This window comes from Engraulis encrasicolus, chromosome 20 (assembly GCF_034702125.1).
Source record: "Engraulis encrasicolus isolate BLACKSEA-1 chromosome 20, IST_EnEncr_1.0, whole genome shotgun sequence".
In the NCBI taxonomy this organism is placed as follows: Eukaryota; Metazoa; Chordata; class Actinopteri; order Clupeiformes; family Engraulidae; genus Engraulis; species Engraulis encrasicolus.
Window position 1 is genome coordinate 10,972,028 of NC_085876.1, and position 24,825 is coordinate 10,996,852.

General features: G+C 43.3%; 2 protein-coding genes across 3 annotated transcripts in view; both read right to left on the reverse strand.

Moving 5' to 3' along the window:
- Positions 1-9,611, reverse strand: part of sdhaf3 (succinate dehydrogenase complex assembly factor 3) — a 16,301-nt gene extending 6,690 nt beyond the window's left edge. Inside the window, exons 1-2 of one of the 2 annotated variants that reach the window (XM_063184771.1) lie at positions 9,556-9,601; positions 9,174-9,445 (exon numbers count right to left, since the gene is read on the reverse strand). In XM_063184771.1, the coding sequence (XP_063040841.1) occupies positions 9,174-9,350 (177 nt within the window). In that variant the 5' untranslated portion in view covers positions 9,351-9,445; positions 9,556-9,601. Of the gene's footprint in view, positions 1-9,173 lie in introns of both variants that reach the window. The other variant, XM_063184770.1, reaches the window with a different exon arrangement.
- A 2,898-nt stretch (positions 9,612-12,509) lies between these two features.
- The window catches only part of col28a1a (collagen, type XXVIII, alpha 1a), a 36,680-nt gene continuing 24,364 nt past the window's right edge, over positions 12,510-24,825 (reverse strand). Inside the window, exons 19-35 of the mRNA XM_063186148.1 lie at positions 24,810-24,824; positions 24,064-24,132; positions 23,369-23,437; positions 22,977-23,045; positions 22,571-22,639; positions 20,167-20,235; positions 19,015-19,083; positions 18,814-18,882; positions 18,311-18,391; positions 17,821-17,856; positions 17,570-17,606; positions 17,224-17,318; positions 16,745-16,960; positions 15,753-15,999; positions 14,078-14,344; positions 13,467-13,715; positions 12,510-12,772 (exon numbers count right to left, since the gene is read on the reverse strand). Of these exons, the coding sequence (XP_063042218.1) occupies positions 12,600-12,772; positions 13,467-13,715; positions 14,078-14,344; positions 15,753-15,999; positions 16,745-16,960; positions 17,224-17,318; positions 17,570-17,606; positions 17,821-17,856; positions 18,311-18,391; positions 18,814-18,882; positions 19,015-19,083; positions 20,167-20,235; positions 22,571-22,639; positions 22,977-23,045; positions 23,369-23,437; positions 24,064-24,132; positions 24,810-24,824 (1,899 nt within the window). The 3' untranslated portion in view covers positions 12,510-12,599. The remainder of the gene's footprint in view (positions 12,773-13,466; positions 13,716-14,077; positions 14,345-15,752; positions 16,000-16,744; positions 16,961-17,223; positions 17,319-17,569; positions 17,607-17,820; positions 17,857-18,310; positions 18,392-18,813; positions 18,883-19,014; positions 19,084-20,166; positions 20,236-22,570; positions 22,640-22,976; positions 23,046-23,368; positions 23,438-24,063; positions 24,133-24,809; position 24,825) is intronic.

The window sequence follows — 24,825 nt, forward strand, 5'->3', positions numbered from 1 at the left end:
AAGGGTGGGGATTGAACCTGCAACCTTGTTATCTGCAGCCCAACTCCCTAACCATTACAACACGACAGCTCAACACAAATGTGCTGTCCTCCCCTCAGTTTGAGCGTTGTCATCCCAAATTGCCGACAGTCGATACACATGTGGATATGTCTTACTGCGGTACGTAGTACATATGGTATATGACAAGTATTTATTTTGTGTAAATGTGAATGTGATTGGGTGAATGTGAGGCATATAATGTAAAGTGCTTTGGGTGCTCGAAGAAGTGGAAGGGCGCTATATAAATGCAGTCTATTACCGTTTACCAATGACTTGAGGTGAGAAGAGTTAGCTATGTTATGCAAGGAAACTCTCTCGGAAGAGATGAGTCTTCACTAGCTTCTTGACGGTTGAGAGGGATGCTCTTGTAGGTATTAGTAGCTTATTCCACCATTGAGGGACAATGATAGAAAACCATTTGGACTGAGATCGCCTTGTGTAAGTAGAGGGCAAGGCTAAATGGTTGGTACTGGAGGAACGGAACACCATACTAGAAGTTATAAACTTTTGTCAATTGTATGTTATTGATAAGAAAAATGTTCATGTAATAGTGCAGAACTGTACATGTAAAGGGCCAATGGAAATATGGATGCTCGTAATTTGAAAAAAAAAAGTGTTGTATTAAAAGCTTTGTGCATGAAAACTACCTATAAATAAAATAATGACAAAAAAAAGCTATAACTGACAATTTCATTTCTGACAGCGGAAGACCTTGAGGACAGGAGAGTCACCGTCTGCCTGTGACTCCTTTAAACATCGGCAGACTCGTGAAAGTAAGGAATTACCTTGAAAATCCTGTCTAGTGCCCCTGCCTAGGGTCTAAGGGGTGAAGCAGCTGGCAAATGAGTTGCACAAAAATACAAACATGCACATCCTCCTGGCCTCCACTCCTTTCAGTTCAAAACCTCAAGGACATAGGACTCAAGGATTTTACACCTTATGTGGTTTTTCAAGAATCTTTCCCTCTCTCTTTCTCTCTCTATCAGACACACACACACACACACACACACACACACACACACACACACACACACACACACACACACACACACACACACACACACACACACACACGTGTGTAGNGAGAGAGAGAGAGAGAGAGAGAGAGAGAGAGAGAGAGAGAGAGCGAGCGAGAGAGAGTAAAGGGGGGGTACGTGTATCAGTGTATGTGTGTGTGTGTATCTGTGTGTGTTTGTTGTGTGCGTGTGTGTGTGTGTGGATGCTGGGTGCTGGGGTGCGTGGGGAGTATGAGTCTGAGTCTGTGCACTAAAATGGATTAGAGTGTCCGTCCGTCCAGAGTTCTAATCACATTTTCCCGTCTTACTGCTCCCCTGCTGTTTCGGGTCCCAACCGTTATGAATACACACGCACGCACGCACACACACACACACACACACACACACACACACACACACACACACACACACACACACACACACACACACACACACACACACACACACACGCTGTCCCTGACTGACTCATTCCCTCACCTGCAATGCCCCGCCCAACTCTGCCCAGCTCCCTGCCCAGCTCCCTGCCCAGCTCCCTGCCCCTACCCAACACACACACAGCACCACAGCCTTTATACATGGGTTGCACCGATACCATTTTTTGGCCCCGATACCGATACCCGATACCTGTCTGTGCAGTATCGGCCGATTCCGATACCATACAGATACCGATACCAGCCTATTTGAAATGTATATATATGAAGGGCTGTATTGCATAAACTTGGATGTAAAATGATTGCATAGCTTTGTCAGGCTGCTGCCTACCTTTGTGAAACAGGAAAAAGACTAATACAAAGTGAATCCGGCAAAACATTTTATACTTTTTAAATACCTCTATGAAATAACTAATTTCAAGGCTGTTTAAGTGTCATACAAGCACCTGTAAATGGTATCGGTGCCCTATTTGTTGGTACTCGCCGATACCGATACCACCATTTTAGTGCCGATCCACCGATCCACCGATACTGGTATCGGTATCGGTGCAACACTTGCACGTTTGTAAACACCCCCAGCTGCGCACCCCTGGCTGCGCACTCTTCAACCTCTGATTGTTGGAAACTGCTGTCACACAAAAAAAAGCGCTCACATGGTTGACTGCTTAGCCTCTTGCCCCTCGTCACAAAACGAATGTTTGTAAACGTTGTGAAACCTATCTATAGGAGAGTTATGACAACCGGGGTACCAGATGTAGATTTGCCATTTGTTTCAGTGTATCTCCAAACAATGCACGGAAGCAACTTTCTTTTCGCTAGACCAACAAGCCAAAATGAAGGAGAAATAAATGACATTTCTGGGTTATTACCATCAAATATACTAGCAACTGACTAATCTATGATTAATTTGTCAATATTCTCAGACATAGCGTAAATCTGTGATAATAGACCTATTGTAGGATATTGGCTATACATGGGTTCTCAGTGTTTATCAACACAATGTTATGAGGAGGGGCAAGACACTGGCAGCCAACCACGTGAGCTAATGTTTTGACCGACAGCGGTTTCCAACAATCAGAGGTTGAGTTGTGTGCAGCTAGGTTCGCGCAGTCAGGTTATAAACAACATTTAGAACCCATGTATAGATGGGTTTTTTTTTGTTTATCAACACAGTGGTGTGAGGAGGCACTGGCAGCCAACAACGTGAGCTAATTTTTTGACCGATAGCGGTTTCCAACAATCAGAGGTTGAGTTGTGCGCACAGCGCAGCTAGTTTCGCGCTGTCAGGAGAAAACAAAAATTTCGAACCCATGTACGTATACTACACCCTGCTGTGGAAGCCACTTCCTGGCACTAACAGAGGACCATGAGCAGTCCTGAGCCACCGTTTTTTATACACAAACTCTCCTATAGGGTCATTCCATGTCTATTCTCTTTGGCAAAGTGGTCAGAGTGTTTGTTAGGTACTATACAGTATGTACGTACCCCTATGGCCTGGGTTTGAAGGCAGGTGATGGTTATGTTTGGTTTTGCAAGTAGAGCATAGTATGTCATATGTGGTGCGTCTGTGGAGGGCATGTCACGGTCATGCCTTTATATTGACAAGCCCACAACTCTTCCTCTTGGCTGCTCAAACATAACAGGCACAGTCAGTCTGTGTGCACGCTGCGAGTGCGTTGCCTCAGCCGATGCCAACACAAAGGGACTGTCTAATCTGCATTGGTGCTTCCCCTGTGTGTGTGTGTGTGTGTGTGTGTGTGTGTGTGTGTGTGTGTGTGTGTGTGTGTGTGTGTGTGTGTGTGTGTGTGTGTGTGTGTGTGTGTGTGTGTGTGTGTTTTACCTAAGCTGATGCCAATACAAAGGGACTGTCTAATCTGCAGTGGTGCTTCCCCTCAGCGTCATTGCCGCGGTGATTCCATGGAGAAGGTTCCGGAATGCTCTGTCTAATGGGTGATGGGCTCGTCTACTTAATTAGTGTAATCAGGAACAGGTGGGTGATACCCGTCCCCTATCCTTCCCAACCACCACTGTCACTCTATAAACACACACACACACACACACACACACACACACACACACACACACACACACACACACAAAATGGTATGGTACACACACACACCTTCTCGAGTACGCACGCACGCACGTACACACACACACACTCCCTGATGACTCACAGACAAACAGCCATTCCCCATGCCCCACAGGCTTTGATGGAGCTTGTGTGAGCGGGGGGAAACACTGTTTACATAAATTACGGAGGTATTTAGGGGAGCGCTGCCAGTCACTGTAGCCATTTTAGATGTGTGAGGCCAGCCAGTCAATACACAGTGGGCGGCCTCGGGATGGGTTACATCTGTGGTTTCCCAACCTGGGGGGTGTTGCGGAGAGAAGGCACGGTTTGATGCTTTCATATGGTATTCTTAGGACAAACCAGAGCGTCCCAGCAGAAAAGGTTTGGGAATCACAGAGTTGTGTCGTGTCTCCCCATTTTCACAGCACCTTCCAGACCATTATGTTCAGAACTGGGATGCGTTTCTCGAAAGCGTGGTAGTTAGCCAGTTAGCAACTTGGGTAGTTGTCAATGGGCAATAACATTGCAAACCGCAAAGTAGTTAACATACTTAGCAACTATGGTTTCGAGAAATACACCCCTGAACAGGCATCACTGGGCTTTCTCCATTGGCTTACATGTACATGCGCTCGGCATGAAGGGAGTGCCTAGCTTTGGACGCAGTGGACCGAGGCCACAGGCAGCTGGGTTCTATTCTTTTTTAAAATAGTTCATTACTTTATTCATGACAGCACAGTGAGAGATTTTTTGACAGGAAATGCGTGGGAGAGAGAGATGGGGAAGGTTCGAAAAAGGACCCCGGTCGGAATCGAACCCGGGTCACCGGCACAGCAGCCCAGTGCCCACCTGCTAGAGCCACGGCAGGGCGGGTTCGATTCTGACGATAAGTCATTTCCCCATCCTTCTCCTTCTCCCTCCCTGCCCTCTCTGGTTAATAAAGGTGTAATAACCCCCAAAAATGCATGTCTGAGAGTGTCTGTATATCTTTATGTTTTTATGTTATATCGTCTGTAAAGCGTCGTTGAGTGTCTAGAAAACGCTATACAAATCCGATGTATTATTACTATTATTATTATTAAAAAATAAAAAATATAATAGAGAGTGCCTGACCAGGGGCGCCGTGCCTCAGTGGGGATGAGACCACAAATCCATGGACGATTCCGATCCGATGTGATTTTCCAGATCCCTCCCTATAACCAATAACCTGTCTCCCTCTCCCACGGCTCTCTCCTGTCACTCTCTCACGCTGTCCTTTCCAATAAAGAAACGCAGCGCCATCCCGTCTCGGCACTTTTCGACTCATTGACCAGGCGTCAATACTTGACGGCAAGACTACACCCCTTGCATCTAAAACTGACACTGTGCTCAAAACGCCAACGCGGCAACATGACATGTGACTGGTATGCCACTGCCAAATGTGTCAAATGCTACTGCCAAAAATGAATGGGACAAGGCACAAGGCATAAGAAAGCCCAAATTGGCAGAGGTCTGGCCCAATCGAAAAAATGTACTCAAAGTTGAGTTAGTAGCTTAACCTTCAAAATACTTCCTACCTGCCTTCAAAACTTTAAGGTTTACATAACAGGATTAATGTTGAAGTTTAAAGTTGACTTATAATGGGAATTTTTAATAACCATCTGAATCATACAAACCTTTTCAAAAAAGTCCACGTTCATCAATTATTCAAGTCTAACACTGCAACTAGCCTTCACTTAATCAAAGTATTCCCATTGTCTCTTGTGCAGTTCTGAGTGCAAATATTGGTTTTAAAAGAAGACTCTTTTTGAAATCTTCTTGCATTGCCTCCGGCTTCTAAGCTATTATGGACTTCAAGTGATTTGTTCTTTTAGAACAAATATTTGCTTCCGCACAGACTGTCAGTAAAATGCTGAACTGCATGCAGTATTCTCAGTACAAACACAAGTACAATAAAATGTATTAATAAGTATAAATCTATAAATGTGTGTGTGTGTGTGTGTGTGTGTGTCTGTGTGTGCGTGTGTACGTGTGTGTGTGCGTGCGTGCGTGGAAACTATGAACATCTTGCAGAAAGTCCAACTTCAAGAGGTCCAGTTGTATGGAACTAAACTCTTTGGTTAATGGTTCTCCAACAATTTCAGATTACTAACTAAACAAACCCTAGGGGCAGATTTTCCCCCTGGAAAGTTGATCTAGCACTGCACTGTAGGAAATAATCCAAAAGGATGCCAAATCTATCTTTCAATCACAATCTTAGTCTGGGCTCCCAGACAAACGTCATAACCTATTTGTCTTTTCTTTCATACTCTCTTCCTCCCCACGTTCTCCACACTCCACCACTTGTTTTGACAGTGGCTGTCTTTGTCATTGTCATCTTGTCATTTTGCTTGCCATTTTATCCTCCCTCTCCCTCTCTACCATCATGACCTGTAATGTGTGGCGACTCCCAAAATGACACAAAAAATATATGTTTAAGATGCCAAAAGTCCACAGTCTCCTTAGAACGTCCATCTTACATCTTCCATCTCCAAAATTCTCTGCACACACACTTATTTTGACAGCAGGCTGTCTTGACACTCTTCTCTCTCTCTCTCTCTCTCTCTCTCTCTCTCTCTCTCTCTCTCTCTCTCTCTCTCTCTCTCTCTCCTCTCTCTCTCTCTCTTCTCTCTCTCTCTCTCTCTCTCTCTCTCTCTCTCTCTCTCTCTCTCTCTCTCTCTCTCTCTCTCTCTCTCTCTCTCTCTCTCTCTCTCTCTCTCTCTCTCTCTCTCTCTCTCTCACACACACACACACCATGGCTGTCTTCATTTTCAATGTGTGATCTGTTGCCGAGGTTACTAACACTACTCCACTCTGAGCACTGCTCTCGTGGTGGCGAACGTGCGTGCAAAATCGCACCGTGGGCCCCTTGAGCGTGTGCAGATGGAGCTGCTCGTAGAGGCCTCCACTCAGGTTCTCATTGCTCCATTAGTCATGCCTCGCCTTGGGTTGGTTTGGGAAGACTTGAGCAGTGTTTTTTCTTTTTTTGGTGCTTTTCCTTCATATCCTTTACTCTACTACGTGTATGTTGATTGTTTTGTCTGAGCAATCTGACTGCACATTACCTGGTCCTGCAATTATATAGGGGTAGAGAGAGAGAGAGAGAGAGAGAGAGAGAGAGAGAGAGAGAGAGAGAGAGAGAGAGATAGAGAGAGAGAGAGAGTGAGAGTGAGAGAGTAACAGGCAAAGTGGCAGGTATACTCTCTAGAAAAAGGAAGAAATATCCGTACACCCCAAAGCTCCCTTGTCATGATGTAGTGAGTGAAAAATGGGCACGTTTTGACCTGTAAAGGTCTTCGTCAGGTGCCTGAGCAAGCGATGAGTGGGCAGGTCTACATATACAGTATATCACGAAAGTGAATACACCCCTCACAGTTTTGCAGATGTTTGAGTATATCTTTTCATAGGAAAGCATTACAGAAATGTAACTTTGACACAATGATTAGTGACCTTTTAACAACATATTTAACCGCTTAAATTTCTTGTTCACTCAGAAAAAAACAAAATACAGCCATTAATGTTTGAATATGTACTCACAAAAGTGAGTACACCCCAGATTAAAATCCGGTAGAGAAGGGGCTATGTTGGCTCGAATCGTCTCGAAATGAAACAAAATGAAAAGGAATGACAAGGGAGGTCATCAGTGTGCGTTTCAACCTTTCTTTGCATTGAACTTTTACATTTTGAGTCTGCATCTGGCTTAAATAGATTGGTGTGAGATTTGAATGCAATCCTATGGAGAATATCATGATCTGCTTCAGTAGTCACAGTGCATGTTGACATGTATGTTTCTTTTAGGTGTATTTCAGATTGCCAATGTTGACAGCATTCATGCATCCCCAAACCATGTCAGTCCCACTACCATGCTTGGCTTATGAGAGGATACAACTTTTTTGTACAACTCACTTGTTTACCACCACACATGCTTGACACCATCTAAAGCAAATGTGTTTATCTTGGTCTCAAGAGAGATGAACAGACCAAGGATATGGATCACTGGAACCATGTTGTGTGATCTGAAGAGACCAAGATAAACAAATTTGCTTTAGATGGTGTCAAGCATGTGTGGTGGTAAACAAGTGAGCTTTACAAAAAAGTTGTATCCTCTCATAAGCCAAGCATGGTAGTGGGACTGACATGGTTTGGGGATGCACGAATGCTGTCAACATTGGCAATCTGAAATACACCTAAAAGAAACATGCATGTCAACATGCACTGTGACTACTGAAGCAGATCATGATATTCTCCATAGGATTGCATTCAAATCTCACACCAATCTATTTAAGCCAGATGCAGACTCAAAATTTAAAAGTTCAATGCAAAGAAAGGTTGAAACGCACACTGATGACCTCCCTTGTCATCCCTTTTCATTTCGAGACGATTCGAGCCAACATAGCCCCTTCTCTACCGGATTTTAATCTGGGGTGTACTCACTTTTGTGAGTACATGTTCAAACATTAATGGCTGTATTTTGTTTTTTTCTGAGTGAACAAGAAATTTAAGCGGTTAAATATGTTGTTAAAAGGTCACTAATCATTGTGTCAAAGTTACATTTCTGTAATGCTTTCCTATGAAAAGATATACTCAAAAATCTGCAAAACTGTGAGGGGTGTATTCACTTTCGTGATATACTGTAGATACAGGGGCAGAGCCCTTATACATTAATCAAATATCAACATTCACCATAGGCTACCTACAGAGTGTGCCTACTGGTTGATACTAAATAGACAGATTAGAAACCCCAGTGTGCTCAATGCCATCACATCCAAAAAGAATTACAAACATTTAAAGAAAAACACAAAAGTTTCCCACAAACACTAGTGCACATAAAATTATACTCTCTCTCTCACACACACACACACACACACACGCACACGCACGCACACACTGAAATCAGCAACGCAAATCTTCACACACTTCTCCAAAAATCCCTCTCTGTCTCAGACACTTCATGTGCAAGTGTCAAGATGTGCAGTGAGGAGCCAACTGCCAATATGCAATTGGCGTTAGTGAGTTTGGTATGAGGCTTTGGGGCCTATGGCTCTGGTGTGTTAATGGACTGAGCACCACCTTGTGGACATTAGAGGTCATAGCATGAAAGAAGAAAGAATAGGATGGCTACTACACAGCTGACTGATAGGATAGTGCATTTTCTTGATTCTATTACTATATTGAGTTACTGTTATTTATAGGGCATTGGTTACAGCCCCTGCAACATTGTGGGGATAATTGTTCAAGGGCAATCCAGTCATGGAGTGAGGTATGACTGTGGAGGGTGGGTGGGATTCGAACTTGCAACCATCTCTAAAGCTCATCTCCTTAACCATTAGACCTAGGCATCCACAAGACACATATTTGTTCTGTGTTTATATTGTATACTCATTATGAGCGGTGGGTAGGCCTAAAGTCGACTCCATTTTTGTTTGCATTAGATCAGTGACACCAGGTCCTGGTCCAGTCAGTCACGTCAGAAGCAACCCTGGCTGATCCATTCCGGCCACTGTTTCAGTCAGTGGCATACGAATAAGGAGTCAATTTTACTGCTCAGATAACATTCAAATCATCAAGTAGGCTATACAGAATAAAAAAGACCCTTACTTCCCACTCGACCATGAAGACTTTCACCTCCTCGGGGGAGGCGCCCTTGTTTCTTCTGAATTCATCTTTCACGTACTGGTCACCCAACGCCTTCAGTTCCAGCGGCATGAAGCGGTGCAACACGAGGATGCGCTTGTAGAGCGAGCGAACTCTTGAGAGGTGGGTTACACTCGCCATTTAGGTGACAGGGAAGGTGACAAGACGCACCGTGCCTTGTGCAATAGCCTCTGACAGTTCAACACACGAGGACCTGTCCAGTTAAAGTTGCACCACTTGCAGACAAAAGACAAAAGCGCGTGAGCGGTGTCAATCTCCGCCGCCAAATCTAAAGTTTCATGACTGGCTGTAGCTACCAAAGACGTTAAAATGTAAATGAAATTACCTTAGTGACATTGAAACTTGCAAAACCTCTCATTACCTAACTAACGTGTCCTTGTTTACAGCGGAACTAGATGTTTACTCTGTGTTCCCTCTTCACGTCGATTTGTTAGCATATGCTGACCTCTTGCGGTGTGGAGTAGTGCAGCAACCCCTCAAGAATCTTTATCAAAGGTATAGCCCTAGGTGAGGACCCCTTAGGCCTACTACTACCAGTAGAGTAGGCCTACATTTCAGCTAAGTCCCCCTAATAGTAAAACAGATAACATAATGTAAGAAGCATAGCAGTGATCATAGAAAGGACATTTAAAGGCCTTTTTCTTAACTTTATTCAGTAGTTTATATTATGTTGCTGATTTTGTCTCTGATTTGCCACGGCTCCCCCAGCACCCCCTTGCGCTCCTCCGGGGGTCCCCGGCCCCCACTTTGAAAACGGCTACACTAGAGCTGACAGCAGATCACAGAGTAGAACTAAGCATTGTTACACAAGGCAATGTCACTGTCGTAACATGTAGGGGCCTAGTAGCCTATAAATAATACGATACGGTGGACCTACTATAACCCTCCACGCCTTATTTTTCTGCGATTTCCCTGTGTCCTAACTTTTAGGCCTTTGTCCTCACTTTTGGGCACAAGTGTAGGCCTAATTTTCAGAATCATGCCAGTGGTCAGCCTAACTAGCCTGGCGACACCATCCTACTACTTCCAGCCAAAGATTTTTGCTCCAGTCCGTACATAGTCTGGCCCAACCCTCCTAGCTCGGTTCGCTCATGGTTTTGCCAACCAGCAAACAGCTGAGCGTGATGACGCCGAACTCACCTCATTAAAGCTAAGAGGAATCCGTCTCCATGGAGGGTGGGAGATGGCCTTACTCTGCCATTTAAATTCATTGGAGTTCCAAATTCTATTTCAATGTGTGCTTTATTAGCATGACTGTTACGATAGTGTTGCAAAAGCATATAAATAACAAGACAAAAGTGTGAATAGTGTTACCCTAACCAATCAGTAACAGACTCCGCGGATGAGTTGTGCATCACCACTCTCAACTGTTGGCTTTCACCAGACTATGTGCAGAGCCAAAATCTTTGGGTGGAAGTACATACGCTAAACCTAACTGTCTGTCAGCCCAAATCTTCCACATTTCATCATGGTATGAGACAGATGCCACACAGCCTAACACAGGGCTGTTCGTTATATATATATACTGTATGTAGGTCTATTTTAGACCGCTTGCGCCGTACGTAAATTTCACTATTACATAGATACGTACTATCTGATGTCTTCGGACACAGGCAACACATTTCTTATGTCGGGGGAAAAAACATAGTAACCTCCCTGACGTCGGATCCTGAACCTGGCACCCCAAACCTACAGGTTAGCACTGTATGCTGCTATTGATGTCCGTTTTTTAATCATAACAAAACGATAAAGCAACGTTTAAAAGGACATTTTATTTATTTATTTCAGCATGATCCTGAAACATTCATTTAAAACCATGTTAATGGCACTGTGGAGACTGTTACACATTCTGACAGGCTAAGCCAGTAATAAAAATGGTTTCAAAAATAACGTACTTTTGTTTCAGACAGTTAAAAACTTTAGTTTGTATACAAAACACATACGTTACGTACAAGCATAGACAACATATAAATTACAATTTTGTCAATTGGTGTCAGCAATTGTTATTGTTAAACAGTTAATAATGTCAGGCTGTAACTCTACAAAAATATATATTGTAAAATATATGCATAATGTTTATAATAAATGGGTGCACAATGTATAATGGTTAAACAGCTGTGTCAGTTCGCTAAAGTCGTGCTTTGAGTCACTAAATGTACAAACAAAGTCAACTGAGATTGTAATCCCAGTTTGCCTCACAGTGTCTCAAAGCTCCCAAGGCATCATTATTACGAAGGCAGTTCAGCTTCTGATACCCTGACATCTAAATACTCTATACAACAGTACTGGCCTCTCTGACTAGGCTATGCTTTTTATTTCAGTATTTACAACATCAAACAAAAATAAAGCACCATTTTAAATTCTTAAGTGATAACACATAGCAGTACATAAACAATGGCATTTCGAACACGTGTGTGTGTGTGTGTGTGTGTGTGTGTGTGTGTGTGTGTGTGTGTGTGTGTGTGTGTGTGTGTGTGTGTGTGTGTGTGTGTGTGTGTGTGTGTGTGTGTGTGTCTACTCTACAATACAGTAAACTGAAGTTACAGGACAATGTGCTCGTGTTTAGTGCTAGCGTAAGTGCTAATCAGTCAGTATGTGTGAGTGTGGCAGTGAGAGGTTATGTATGTAGTGCCTCTAGCTACCTAGCGTGCGTAGGCTAGCGTAGGTTAATGGTCATTTAGCATCAGAGGTTAAGATTATTTAGACAGGTTGCTGTGGGGTAATAGTCAAGTTACTCAATGACCTAAACAGCTTTCAGTGTAAGAGTAAGTATGTTGATGCTACTTAGGATTTTTTTTTTTTAGCTAGACGTTATGTGTGTGGGTATTTCCCTCAGGTGCTGCTTACACGTATGCGGATACTATTGAATGCAGATTTTTTTGTATCCGTTTACGTCTTAACACGATGTGGGTAAAAATAAAAACTCCATTGTGACAGGTGCGTTTTAGACCTGTTTTGAAATGTGGGTTCTGAAACTCCATTTACATGAAAACAAGATGCCAAAACGGATGCATTTTCAAAAATATCCATATATGTGTAAACAGCCTCTGTGTAAGAAAAGGTTATCATCTGCAATATTGTCCACATCATTCTGTGTCCAAGTTGCGCTTTTTTTGACATCATCAAAAGTCGACACACTGTTCTGTGCTCTCCTCTCAAGCACCACATGTTGTCACACACATTTCACAAATCCGAAGCATTCACTTGTTATTACCTGCTCAGTGCACAAGCCAAGCAGGCTTGTGTAGTGGGCAAGCCAATCAGTGCCATATATGTAATGTATGAGCCCAATATAGCAGACACAGTAGGCTACATAGTGTGCACTACATAGTAAGCGACTGCGGATCTCAGACAGAAGCCGGTTGTCTGTTACGTCTTCACACAGGCATTCTCGCAGTGGTCCTCTGACTCGAACCTGTTCCTGTTTCCCTGGCAACCGCCGTACCAGAACTGGGCGCAGGAGTTAGCTTCGGGGTCGTAGTACCACATGACCACGTACTCCCGGCATGGACCAGGGTCCAGGTCCTGACCGCAACCTACCTCTGTACAGGAGACATGGACAGGCGTGTTACTGTGAACCAAGTAGCCTACATACAGTAAGAGCCACCTATTTGGTACCATGCTTTCTTGACTGCACCATGGTTGCTCCTTGCAAGGTCAATAATTCAATAATTGATATAGGACTTCCTTTCATTGTGAGACTTCATTTAACAAATACATGTATCTGTATATTTTATAGCTAATATCCTAGCACAGAAAAGTGGACATCATGAAATATCCATGACATCGTGAAATATTGTCGCGCTCCAACAGCATTTTCTAGCATTTCCTAGTTCCGATTAGGCTTCCCATAGTCCTTCTGAATGACTTTGCACTCACAACTGCTAGCTATGGGACTGGCCTTGCAACTGTGGATAAGTCCTCTTATGTAGGGCATACTATCAGTAAGTACAGTACTTCCTTGATAGCACTTTACTTGACGCCATAGTTGTATGTGTGACATGGCAGTGCCATAACAGTGCGGTGACACCGCCATGGTGGACATGTTAAAAACATCATGTCAATGTCATAAACATTTTATATGACTCTTGTCATGAAGTGACATTCGTTTATGTTAAAGACAAGTCAAATAATGTCAACTTTTCATAACCATAAAACATTTATGAAATTGACATAATGTTTCTTTGTCAAGTAAAGTGATACCACTTCCTCTAATGACTGCTACTGTCCACTTACCCTGTACTAGTCCGTCCGCCAGCGGTGGTGACGGGGGCTTGGTGGGCGGGAGTGGGGGAGCGGGTGTCGCAGGATCGGAGCGCCAGCTGGTAGGCGTCTGAGGCCCTGCGATGCCGAAGAGCTCCGACAGGTCGGGGGCCTCGGCGGTGATCTCTGGCAGCTTGTCGAACGGGTCATCGTACACAGAGGTGGTGCGGTCGCTCTCGATCTCATTGTCATCGAAGGTGTTGCCCTCACCATCGGCGTCGTCTGGGAATGGCGGAGAGCGGTCACGTTCGCGTTCACGTTCACGGTTGGGGAATGATGGACGATCGGCTTCTACTGGAGGCTGTGGCTAAGAGGGACAGAGAATGAAGAATGGACCACTTTAGCTTGCACTGTACGCATCATGGAATTACTTAAGCATGTCTAATTGGACATCCTAACTGGGTCTCAATTTGTAATCATATAAAAGCATACCATGAGTGTCAAAATGACTCCTGGATTTTTGACAAATTTCACCCTGTGCAGTAGGTTGTGGATGGCCTTTTGACTAAGCATTTGGCGCTAGCAGCAGGAAGAGAAGAAAGCTTTCGTATCTTTCACCTGTTTGTCTGGGTGATAAAGTTCACTCTCCGGTTGATAGGGAAGGCGGTCAGGTCGGTAGAGGTCGTTGTCAGAGCGATACGGTGTGTTGTCTGGGCGATAGGGTGTATGCTCAGGCCGATAGTGGTCGTTGTCGGGACGATAGGGTTCATTGTCGTAGGGGGGTTTGTCCACCCTGTCTGGCGAGGGGCCATGGCCGTTGGGGAACAGGAAGTTGGGAAGATTCGGAAGAGGCCGGAAGAGAGAGCCGTCGTCGTGTTCACAGATTCGGCTAAGGAGCTTACTCTCCAGGGCTGTCGGGGAGTAAATTTGAGAAGAGAAGTTTGAACATCGTAATTTTCCCAATCATACCTGTCAACTTCATTAAAAAAAGGATATTTCCCTGATTGAACTCCAAAATAAGGGACATTTTCAATAAGTTGTCCCTTAAACCAAAATTAGGTGTGCAGTTGTGGTGGAGAATGGCGTAGGCCCATTTGGTAGATGTGATTTTCTGTTATTTCCTTTATTGTAATTTAGAAGTTGTAGAGATATTTTACGCCCTGAGACGCTTATGCACACCACAATTTAATCATGTAGCAGAATAGTAACGTGGAAACCCCGGCTGTGGCTCAAATGGTTAGGGCATCGACTGGCACGTCAGGGACTCGGGTTTGATTCCGGACCGATGTCATTCCCCGATCCTCTGCCATCTTTTTCCCTGTCTCATGTGACCATCTCACACTTATCAAATACGGGCATAAAAAGACCCTAAAAATCTTTAAAGAAAAGAAGAGGAAGAATAGTATCGGGGGTGTTCCTGCGAGTTGTAGGATGTTAAGAAAATGTACTGTGTTTTTTGTTCATGTCCACAAATTCGGCCCTGCGGATCTCTCTCCGGGACTGTATTGTAGACGAAGAGTCATTAGCATTTCATTAGCATAATAATTAGGATCTTTACATGATTACTATTCGCCTTGGATTTAATATTTAAATCAGGGTCACGGATGTTTTTAGTAGCAAACATCAGGTCGTACAATCACAGCTATTGGCACTGTTGTATTAATTAAATAAATGCATTAATGATTGGAAATGAATGTACCAGAAACAACATGCTTTTTAGATAATCCACTAAAAACTAAAAATAAGTACAATAGCTGTGGTTGTATCACCCTGTTGTCTTTTAATGAAAATGTCAATGACTCATTACTGAAACCAAATCTGACTCCCAAATCATCAGAGAGGGCGTTCTGCATAATTTCGGAGCATCATGAGTTTGTCCATGACGTGATGAAAGGCCATGTATACCTATCCATGTTATCGCATGTTACTAAGCAACCAAAACTTACTCACAGTCTTAGAGACTTACAGACACACAGTCACTGGAAGCTGCACGTTTTTGTGTATCAACCTGTTGTTCACTGGCTATTATCTGCAAATATCTCCCTGTTCTTGTTTAAAAATATAAGTGTAGGGGCTTTTCTGCCTTTATTTGACAGATTGTATAAGTGTAAAATGGTGACAGGAAGTGAATGATAGAGAGAAGGGCAAGGATCAGGAAATGACCTCGGCATGGAATCAATCCCGGGTCCCCAGTGTAACACTATACAGTGCCTTAGCCATTTAACCAACAGTCATGGCCCTCCTTGTTCTTTTTTTCAGTCTGAAACTAGAGTCAGGGAAATCAGAGGGATGGTGGTGGGGGGTTGTATCCTGACTCACTCGGGAGGGTCATGAAGTCGTCGATGAGGTAGACATGTTCCAGGTCGGGGTCGGATGCCATGGTGTTCATCTCGCTGGCGAAGTCGGCATAGAGTGGATCGTTCCTCTTCACCACGCCGATAACGAAGACCTCAATGCCGGCGGCATGCGCCTGCTCAGCTGCGTCCTCCAGTTTCACGTGGTCGCGCCGGTCCGCCTGCCCGTCCGTCAGCACCAGGGCCACGCGCCGCACGCCGGGTCGGGCCGCCTGGAACAATAAAAAATGATCACCATCATCGTCATCATCATAATAATAGTATAGCACTTCAGGATTGTAGAACATAGTTTAAGTGGTAAAAACAATCAAGTAAATAGAAAATAATAATGAATCAAAATGACACTTTTCCAGTCAGACCTGAAATAAAACTTTGTAATGAAACAGAACATTACTCTGAGATGGGCAAGCAGTTGTGTCTGATCTGTGCTCTGTGTTAATTTCCATACCTCAAATGGCGCACTTGTGCACTTCGGGCACTATGCTTCAGTGCATAGGGCGCTCACACTGAACATTTCAGTAAATTCAGTGCACTGAGAGTGCCCGGATGCTGCTCTGACAATGGTCAAAAACTGTGTGAACAATGGACACTTAACACACTAAACGGCTGCCATGTTCTTAATGTAAGGGAAGAGATGTGGTGTTCGTTTCAGCAGAAGAGTGTGGTCAACGGTCTCTTAATTCTGTAAGTAATGGTGATGAGAGACCAACCTCATCATGTTAAACCAAGCATTGTATGCGAGATAGTTACCATTTGGGGTGATGTCAACATTAGCCAACCAATATTTTGGCGAGCTAATGCTATGCTAGTCCATCACTTCCAGTGAGGGCACAACGTTAGTCGTCCAACCTTTCCCTCCACACTGCACACATCAGTGCACTGTGTGCACTATGCACTAGACGCCAGTGCACTGACACAAGTGGGCCATTGGACTTTTACTTTCACTTTCACACAGACCTGGAAGAGCTCGGTGGCGGTGCGCAGGGCGCTGCCGGTGAAGGTGCCCTCCCCCAGGTAGGGCATCTTCCTGACGGCCGCCTTGACGTCCTCCTGCCGACCCAGGTTCTGCTGCAGGCTCACCACCACCAGGTCCACGTGGCTGTACAGCACCACGCCCACGCGCGTTGCCTCACGGCTCACCGCCGCGCGATCAATCAGCGCATTCACAAAGTCCTGTGTACATACAGATGAACCACATAGAGATGAATGCACATTGCATACAACTGACCCCTTTATCCACCACCCGTCAACTTCCCTTGCTAGGCTAACTGTATGCAGATTGACTGGCATTTTTTTTACCTTCACCACCTCGAAGTTTTCCCTTGCTAGGCTAACTGTGTGCAGATTGACTGGCATTTTTGTTTTACCTTCACCACCTCGAAGTTTTCCCTTGCTAGGCTAATTGTATGCAGATTGACTGGCATTTTTTTTTTTACCTTCACCACCTCGAAGTTCTCTGGGCCCACACTCTCAGAGCTGTCAATCACAAACACCAGCTCCAAGGGGCTGTCACGGCAACGGATACCGCAGCCTAGGAAACCAAAGGACAACAACAGGTTAAAAAACATCACAAGATTTCAAGACTTTTATTGTCATTATACAATGTACAACCACACTGGAAAGACAAGTACACAGCGGTATAAAGACATCAATAATATACAGAGTGCATTTTAGTCATTTATCTTAGTTTGATTTTGACGCACACTGTTCAGTGGTGGTGCTGTGGTGACTGCAATATTGTTTGCTTGAGTGAGTTTCTAATACTATAAAATTTGAACCTACCACATATTTCCCTTATGATCCTTATCACCTCTTCTCTCTGCAAATGACAAAAATGATCAGAATTCAAACATCTTAAGGTTTAAAGATCTGTGAGGATTTTAAGAGTAGATGGTTGATAGCTTTTACATAGAGTAAAGAGTTTGATGTCAGACTAACTCTGCTACAGTGCATGAAATGGCGACATTTATGTTTTCATTTTTCATGGTCCTTAATAAACTAAAACAGCAGCTTAAACTTAACATTGTACTTACAGACAATCCTGGCTCCCCTTTCTCTCCAACTAAACCCTACAAGAGAAAAACATTATCACATTTAATTACGTTCACTCTCAGACCATACCAAAACAAATAACACGATTTAGTGGAAAAAAAATCAAAAACAAAAAAAAAGTGTCTAACAAAAAACTTTGACATTTAAACAACCCAAGCAAGCTTTTTTTCTTGTAAGCTACGGATCTCTTCATTCAATGTCATTCAGGTGGAAGTTACTACTGTGGGTGCATTTTCACTATGTGGGTGTTTGAAGAATTTGAAGTGGCCCATGGTTCATGCAGTGTACTTAGACTAAAAAGTGAAAAGTCTCAAAACAAACTTTATTTGTTTGTTTCGCTGGTCTTTTCCCCCCAACTTTTTAGTTTTGGTGTGGCGAGCTTGCTTCTGGCTGTTTGAACAGTTCACTTTTTCCCTCATATTCAAAATAAACAAATGACCAAATAAATAAATAAAACAAAATGTGTCATACCGCAGGTCCTGTCTGCCCTGGCTGGCCCAATTCACCTCGGTCTCCTTTCCTTCCTCGCTCTCCTGGGTTCCCCCTGTCTCCCTGGAAACGGAACATCAACAGACAGTCAGGGGCTAGAAGTTAACGAGAAAACTTTTCAAGGATTTATGATGCTATGATTCTCTTGGTAAATATGAGGAAACCAAACAACAACACCGGGAACTTTTTTGCCCTTGACTTAAATCTCCCTTTTGGTTTGTGATGATGTCATGCTGCTTTGAGTTTTCCTATCAATATAACCCACAGCTTTGTATGAGGTTATGCTGATAAACCAATGGGGAAAACTGCTTTTTGAGTCTAGATGTGAAAGCAGTGACAGAGAAGCCAAGTCCTCACGCCCTTTCCTGTTGTTTGTGGCCTCTTCCCCCCTGATCCCCCTTTCCCCGCTGTCAGCCTCCCCCTTGCCTGTCTACTGTATCTTTTTATCAATATTCATGCATTGTGTGTTTTCATGCTTCCAGAACCTTCTCTCCGGGGTGTCCGTCTCCTGAGGGTCCTCGTGGTCCTGTTGCACCCTGAAAACCTGGTTCACCCTGTAAAACACACACGCACGCACGCACGCACGCACGCACACACACACACACACATTTCAGTCTATAGCTGACAAACAGATGTATATTAAAATCCAAACATGACATGAGAGTGAGAGTGCGTCTCTGTGTCACCTTGGGTCCCTGGATGCCCTCTCCGGGGGGTCCTGAAGGTCCTTGAGGCCCTGGCTGGCCTACTGCCCCCTACAGGTGAACAGCCTCATTATTATGCCGTATCATCATTAACATCCACATCACACTCGTCTCTTACATTACATTACACTTAGCTGACGCTTTTTTTTATCCAAAGTGACTTACAGTTATTTTAGGTACAGGGTATTGGTTACAGGCCCTGGAGCAATGTGGGGTTAAGGTGCCTTGCTCATGGGCACTTAAGCCATGGATGAATGTGCTGTTAAGGGCGGGATTTGAACCCGCAACCCTCTGATCTAAAGGGGAGCGCTCTAACCATTGAGCCATGGCTGCTGTCTTCATTCACTACAAAACATTTGATTATTGTCCTGGAGGACCAGGATTCTGACCAACAGTGTGATCAAGCTCTCCACTCTCAAATATGTAATCTTATTTTAGGAATTCTAGAAAGTAATATATCTGTAGATTAGTCTAACTAGTGAGGAGAGAGAGAAAGAGATATATAGAGAAAGAGATATATAGAGATAGAGGGAGATAGAGAGAGAGAGAGACAGAGAGAGAGAGAGAGAGAGAGAGAGAGAGAGAGAGAGAGAGAGAGAGAGAGAGAGAGAGAGAGAGAGAGAGAGAGAGAGAGAGAGATGAATTAAAGTCCCTATGCTACTTTGAATAGGTGGGTCTTCAGTGCACTTTTGAACTTTGAGACAGAGTGCTGTGATCTTCTTTCAGGTGGCAGGTCCCATTACGTACGATCAGTAAGATCTTTGAAATGTGTCATCAGACCAGACTTAGCTTCTGAAATTTTAATGATGTGAGAAAAATTACGTAACACATTTTGTTTTAGTGCATTTGTTCTCGAGAGACGGATGCTCCAGGATCTGCACTCAACTATTATATTTTATTTTTGTTGTTCCCTTCCTGATGTAGTAGTATGTCATGTTTACTCTGAGTTACTAATGTTTGTTAATGGTTAATTAGAAGGACCACAGAAAGAATATAATGTAACCTATGTTTGCCGCCACGTCCTGTGGCTGATATTTGTAATTGTCAATTATTCATTGAAAAGACCCCAGGAAAAAATAGATAATGCTAAAAGCAAAAGCTAATGGGGATCTAATAATGACAATAAAAACAAACCTTTTCCCCAATCAGTCCGATCCCAGGTGGCCCAGAGGGCCCAGGGGAACCCGTTGTTCCTCTGTCTCCCTGCAAAGCAAGACCCGTTCATTAATTCAACATTGAAGATTCATGTTTATTTTTTATCACATCTCATGATACTGGTGGCCCACCCTGAGGATAGAAAAAATGAAAAGCATATATGTCACTGATTCTTGAGAAAGTGGCTAAAACAGGTTGTAATCTTGAAAGAAAAAAACGAAGTGAATTACAAAATAATATGGTATATCCTCGTAGACAAAGGTCTTGGCTTTTCAGAAATGCACAAGGTCAATCTCCCCATTTTCCATGTTTTTCAGAAATCATTTTTTTCTCCGATCATACCTTGTTTTTTGTCAACACCGTCAGACACAATTAAAAGCAATAAAAAGTGTATTGATTTGGTTGCATATGTATCTGGAGTTTGAAAGTAATTGTGTGTGTTTTTTGGTTCACACATACGCCTTTAAATGTTGAAAATTCACTTTCATTCTATTTTAATACTGCTTCATGTGTTCTAATTTAAAAATATGTGCTGTCAGACAATGCTTACTTAATGGCTAAATAGATCAAATATTTTTTTGTAATTTCACAAATATTCGTGTAGGCTTAAATTTGCTATTACTTTTATAATTCAACAACTACAAAGGAAAATTTTGTAAGCACATTCATTTAAAATGTCCAAAACTCCTTCTTACGGTGGTGACTTAAGAACTGACGGTGGTGACAGTAATCTGAAGGTGGTGAAAGTGACCTAATTATTACCTACATTTAGCAAAATAAATAGCCCTCTCAAGTCAATGACATCTAGCATAAACACTTTATTTTTGTGTGTGCACAGTATGTTTGTGCATGTGTTTTTTCTTCATTTGTTAGATACTCTAGGAAGTAGGCCTAGATTATTGAAAATGCGGCATAAACAGGTTTAAAGTTGTTCAAATTCAAAATATAGAGGTGTATTATCATAGATGAACGTCTTGGCTGTGCAGTGAATGTATTGGCCAAGCTCCCCATGTTTTACATTTTTCATAAAATGGGCTCTTTCTTGGTTTTGTCACCAGCGTCAGACAGAATTAGAAGTAAAAAATAAGTTTACTGTATTTAAGTGAATTACTTTTACAATTCAACATAATTGTAGATACTTATTGGAAGCATATTCTTAAAACTTGTCAAAAACATGTAAAACACATGCTTTTTTTGTGAACTACATCAGATGTCACCACCGTCAGGTTTTGTGACAAAAAACCCTCCAAATGCACCTCAGTGGAGGCTGGAGTATAAGTTTGGGTCACAATTATTACTAACATGTCTGGTAATGTTTCATTAACCAGCACAATTTAGTAAAATATGGAATAAGATGATGAGCGGAACAAAATCTGACGGTGGTGACATCTGACGGTGTGAGACAAAAAAACACTCTTTTACATATTGTGCATTTTTTGCTCACATTAGCCACTTCGTTTTCGCTCTGTTTCTTAGGGGCTTCATGACGCTTCTGAAAAAGTATACTGTATATAATTAACATTAATGTAACAATAATACTATTAAAACCCCCGACGGTGTTGACAGTTTAAGGTTGGGACAGTACCAGTGTCCAAACAAATTATCAAATTGAGGAGAAATTAGTAAACTTACAGGAGCTTCAGTGATGGTGAAGTACTCAGTAGATCTAAAGGTTTGAAAAGGGGTCCTAAGTAATGACAATGACCTTGCGCATACCTGATTTTATTGTCTTTTAAAAAAATCTGACGGTGGTGACTAATATGCTGGACACACTTTGAGCAATCAGAAAATAGTAGTAAATATTGCTTTACACGCACTATGTGCATATCTGCAGAACCACTTCAATATGGACTTTCACATCATGGTGATATTATTCAATAATATCAGTGATTTTTACATTTTAAGTCAATTGAAATGATGATGTCTGTCCTTGGGACAGCTGTTTTTACAGGGTGTGGGCAGGTTTATAGCCATGAAAAGTAATAAAATTACACTTAAATATTTCAAACGACTGTACATTTATGTAACAGACCCCTGTGTCTTTACCTGGATTCATTTTGTTCATGAAAATGTAGTTTATTTTCATCAGAATTGGCAGTTTATTGCAGAGACATGTTTTAGCCGCTTTCTCAAGAATCAGTGATGTGCTATCTATGGACATACGGTCGGGTGATTTCTTTGGCCCTCAACCTCATTTACAGTACATAATTTGGCCCTTGGGGAAAAAGTGGTAACATTTATTTTAGGGATACATCTATTAGAACTAATATATACAATATGAATGCCTGTGTAAGTAGCTTGTAAGGCATGTACTAAGCAAAATAAGACAGTTGTTAATAATTGGAGGCCACTGCAATGAAAGGTCTGGAGTATTGAGACTCACCTTGGGTCCTGGGATGCCCTTGCCCTCCGGCCCCATCTCCCCTGCCTGGCCTGGCAGCCCTGGGGGACCCTGACATGGGGTGACACATTACATTACATCAGAGGTGGCAGAAGTACAAGTAAAAGAAACACGGCTTCCTTTCAACACAGGTGGCTTATCTGAGTAACCAGTAGACCTGTGTACTTGTCTCAAGATTAGCTGACTGGTTGGATCAAGTTAGTGGAGGGTTCACACATAGACAGACAGACAGACAGACAGACAGACAGACAGACAGACAGACAGACACACACACACACACACACACACACACACACACACACACACACACACACACACACACACACACACACACACACACACACACACACACACACACACACACACACACACACACATAAATACAAACCTGTGGTCCAGGGTACCCCTCTCCCTTCAATCCTGGTGCTCCACCTGGTCCAGGGTTCCCTCTGTCTCCCTGTCAAGAGATACTGTTCATATTACAATGCACACACACACATTTGGTCTTGCACACACATGCAAGCACAAACACACACACACACACACAAACACACATGCACACACAGACACACACACACAAGCACGCACAAACACGCACACACTCGCACATGCACACACACACACGCACGCGCGCATGCACGCACGCACGCACGCACGCACGCACGCACGCACGCACGCACGCACACACACACACACACACACACACACACACACACACACACACACACACACACACACACACACACACACACACACACACAAACACACACACAGGCATACCTTAGGTCCTGGTAGTCCTACTCCTTGTTCTCCAATTGGTCCTGGAGCACCTGCTGGACCTGTGTCACCCTACAGTAGACACACAGACACATGACAAGACGACCATGGAAACTTGTTTGTCCCCATTCACAAATGATCAAGGGGAAATGTATTGTCCACACATGACTATCGGAAAATATTTCCTCCGAAGGGAAATATTTTCCTATAGTCACCGTTCAGATTCACTGTTAGACCCTGAAGAAGCTCTGCCCGAAATCTTTGGGGGCGAATAAATAAGCAAAAATCTCTGTTGTCATTTACACACACCAAGGGTTTATGAAAATATAATTTTACATTACATTACTCTGAGCTTTTATACAAAGCAATTTATTTTATCCAAAGCGACAGTTATTTTACAGGGTATTGGTCCCTGGAGCAATATCCCAGGCCTGTGGTGCCTTGCTCAAGTGCACTTCAGCCATGGATAGAGGTTAGGGAGAGGTACGGGTAGGATTCGAACCTGCAACCCTAGGTTCTAAGACCCCACATCCCTGACCATTACACCACGGCTGCCCCATACTGTGGGTGTATGTCAACACAGCCCACTTAATGTAGATACAGTATATGGCAGGGAGGGGCCCATTGGAGCTGATTCTACAAAGGGCCCACAATTTGCAGCTACGCCCCTGTGTCTTTGTGTTGCGTTTGTTCTGTACCTTGTGGCCAGGTAAGCCTCTCCCTGGGGGGCCAGGAGCTCCGATCATGCCCATTAGGCCTGGTTCTCCCTGGAAATAAAAATACATGCACGCACGCACGCACACGCACACACACACACACACACACACACGAACACACACACACACACACACACACACACACACACACACACACACACACACACACACACACAGTGACCCATCTGAAACATTATTACAATTGTCTTAAAATTCTGTCATGAAGGAATTCATCCATGCCAGCGCATAGGAATCAAAACACCAGTATCCTGTACCATGAACACAAGCTCCTTGATTCACAAGCACCATCACCACACCACATCACGACCACAAGCACCACCAACAATCAGTGGAGGTCCCCGAAGCATCACAACCTATTATTGTCCAAGTTTATTTTAGTTCATTTAAGTTCATTATATACATCAATACATTTTGATCGATTGATTTATTGATTGATTATTCAGAAGGTAGTTATCTTTGGAGAGGCAGCCTGTTACTGTAAGACACTCTGGCATGCTGGTGTTGCCATGGCAATTATTAACCCCTTCGCGCAGAGCCTTTGTTATAACCTTTCCTCACCAACATTGTAATGGCTACTATGTCTTAATCTGTCACTCAAGGCTCTGAGTGATGTCATAGCAATGTTGTTGTGATGTAGTTGAGTATTTTCACCACATAGTAAATAGGCCCGCCGGCGACCCCCATCTGCACAAAGAGGCTCCACCCACCTTAGCTCCAGCAGGG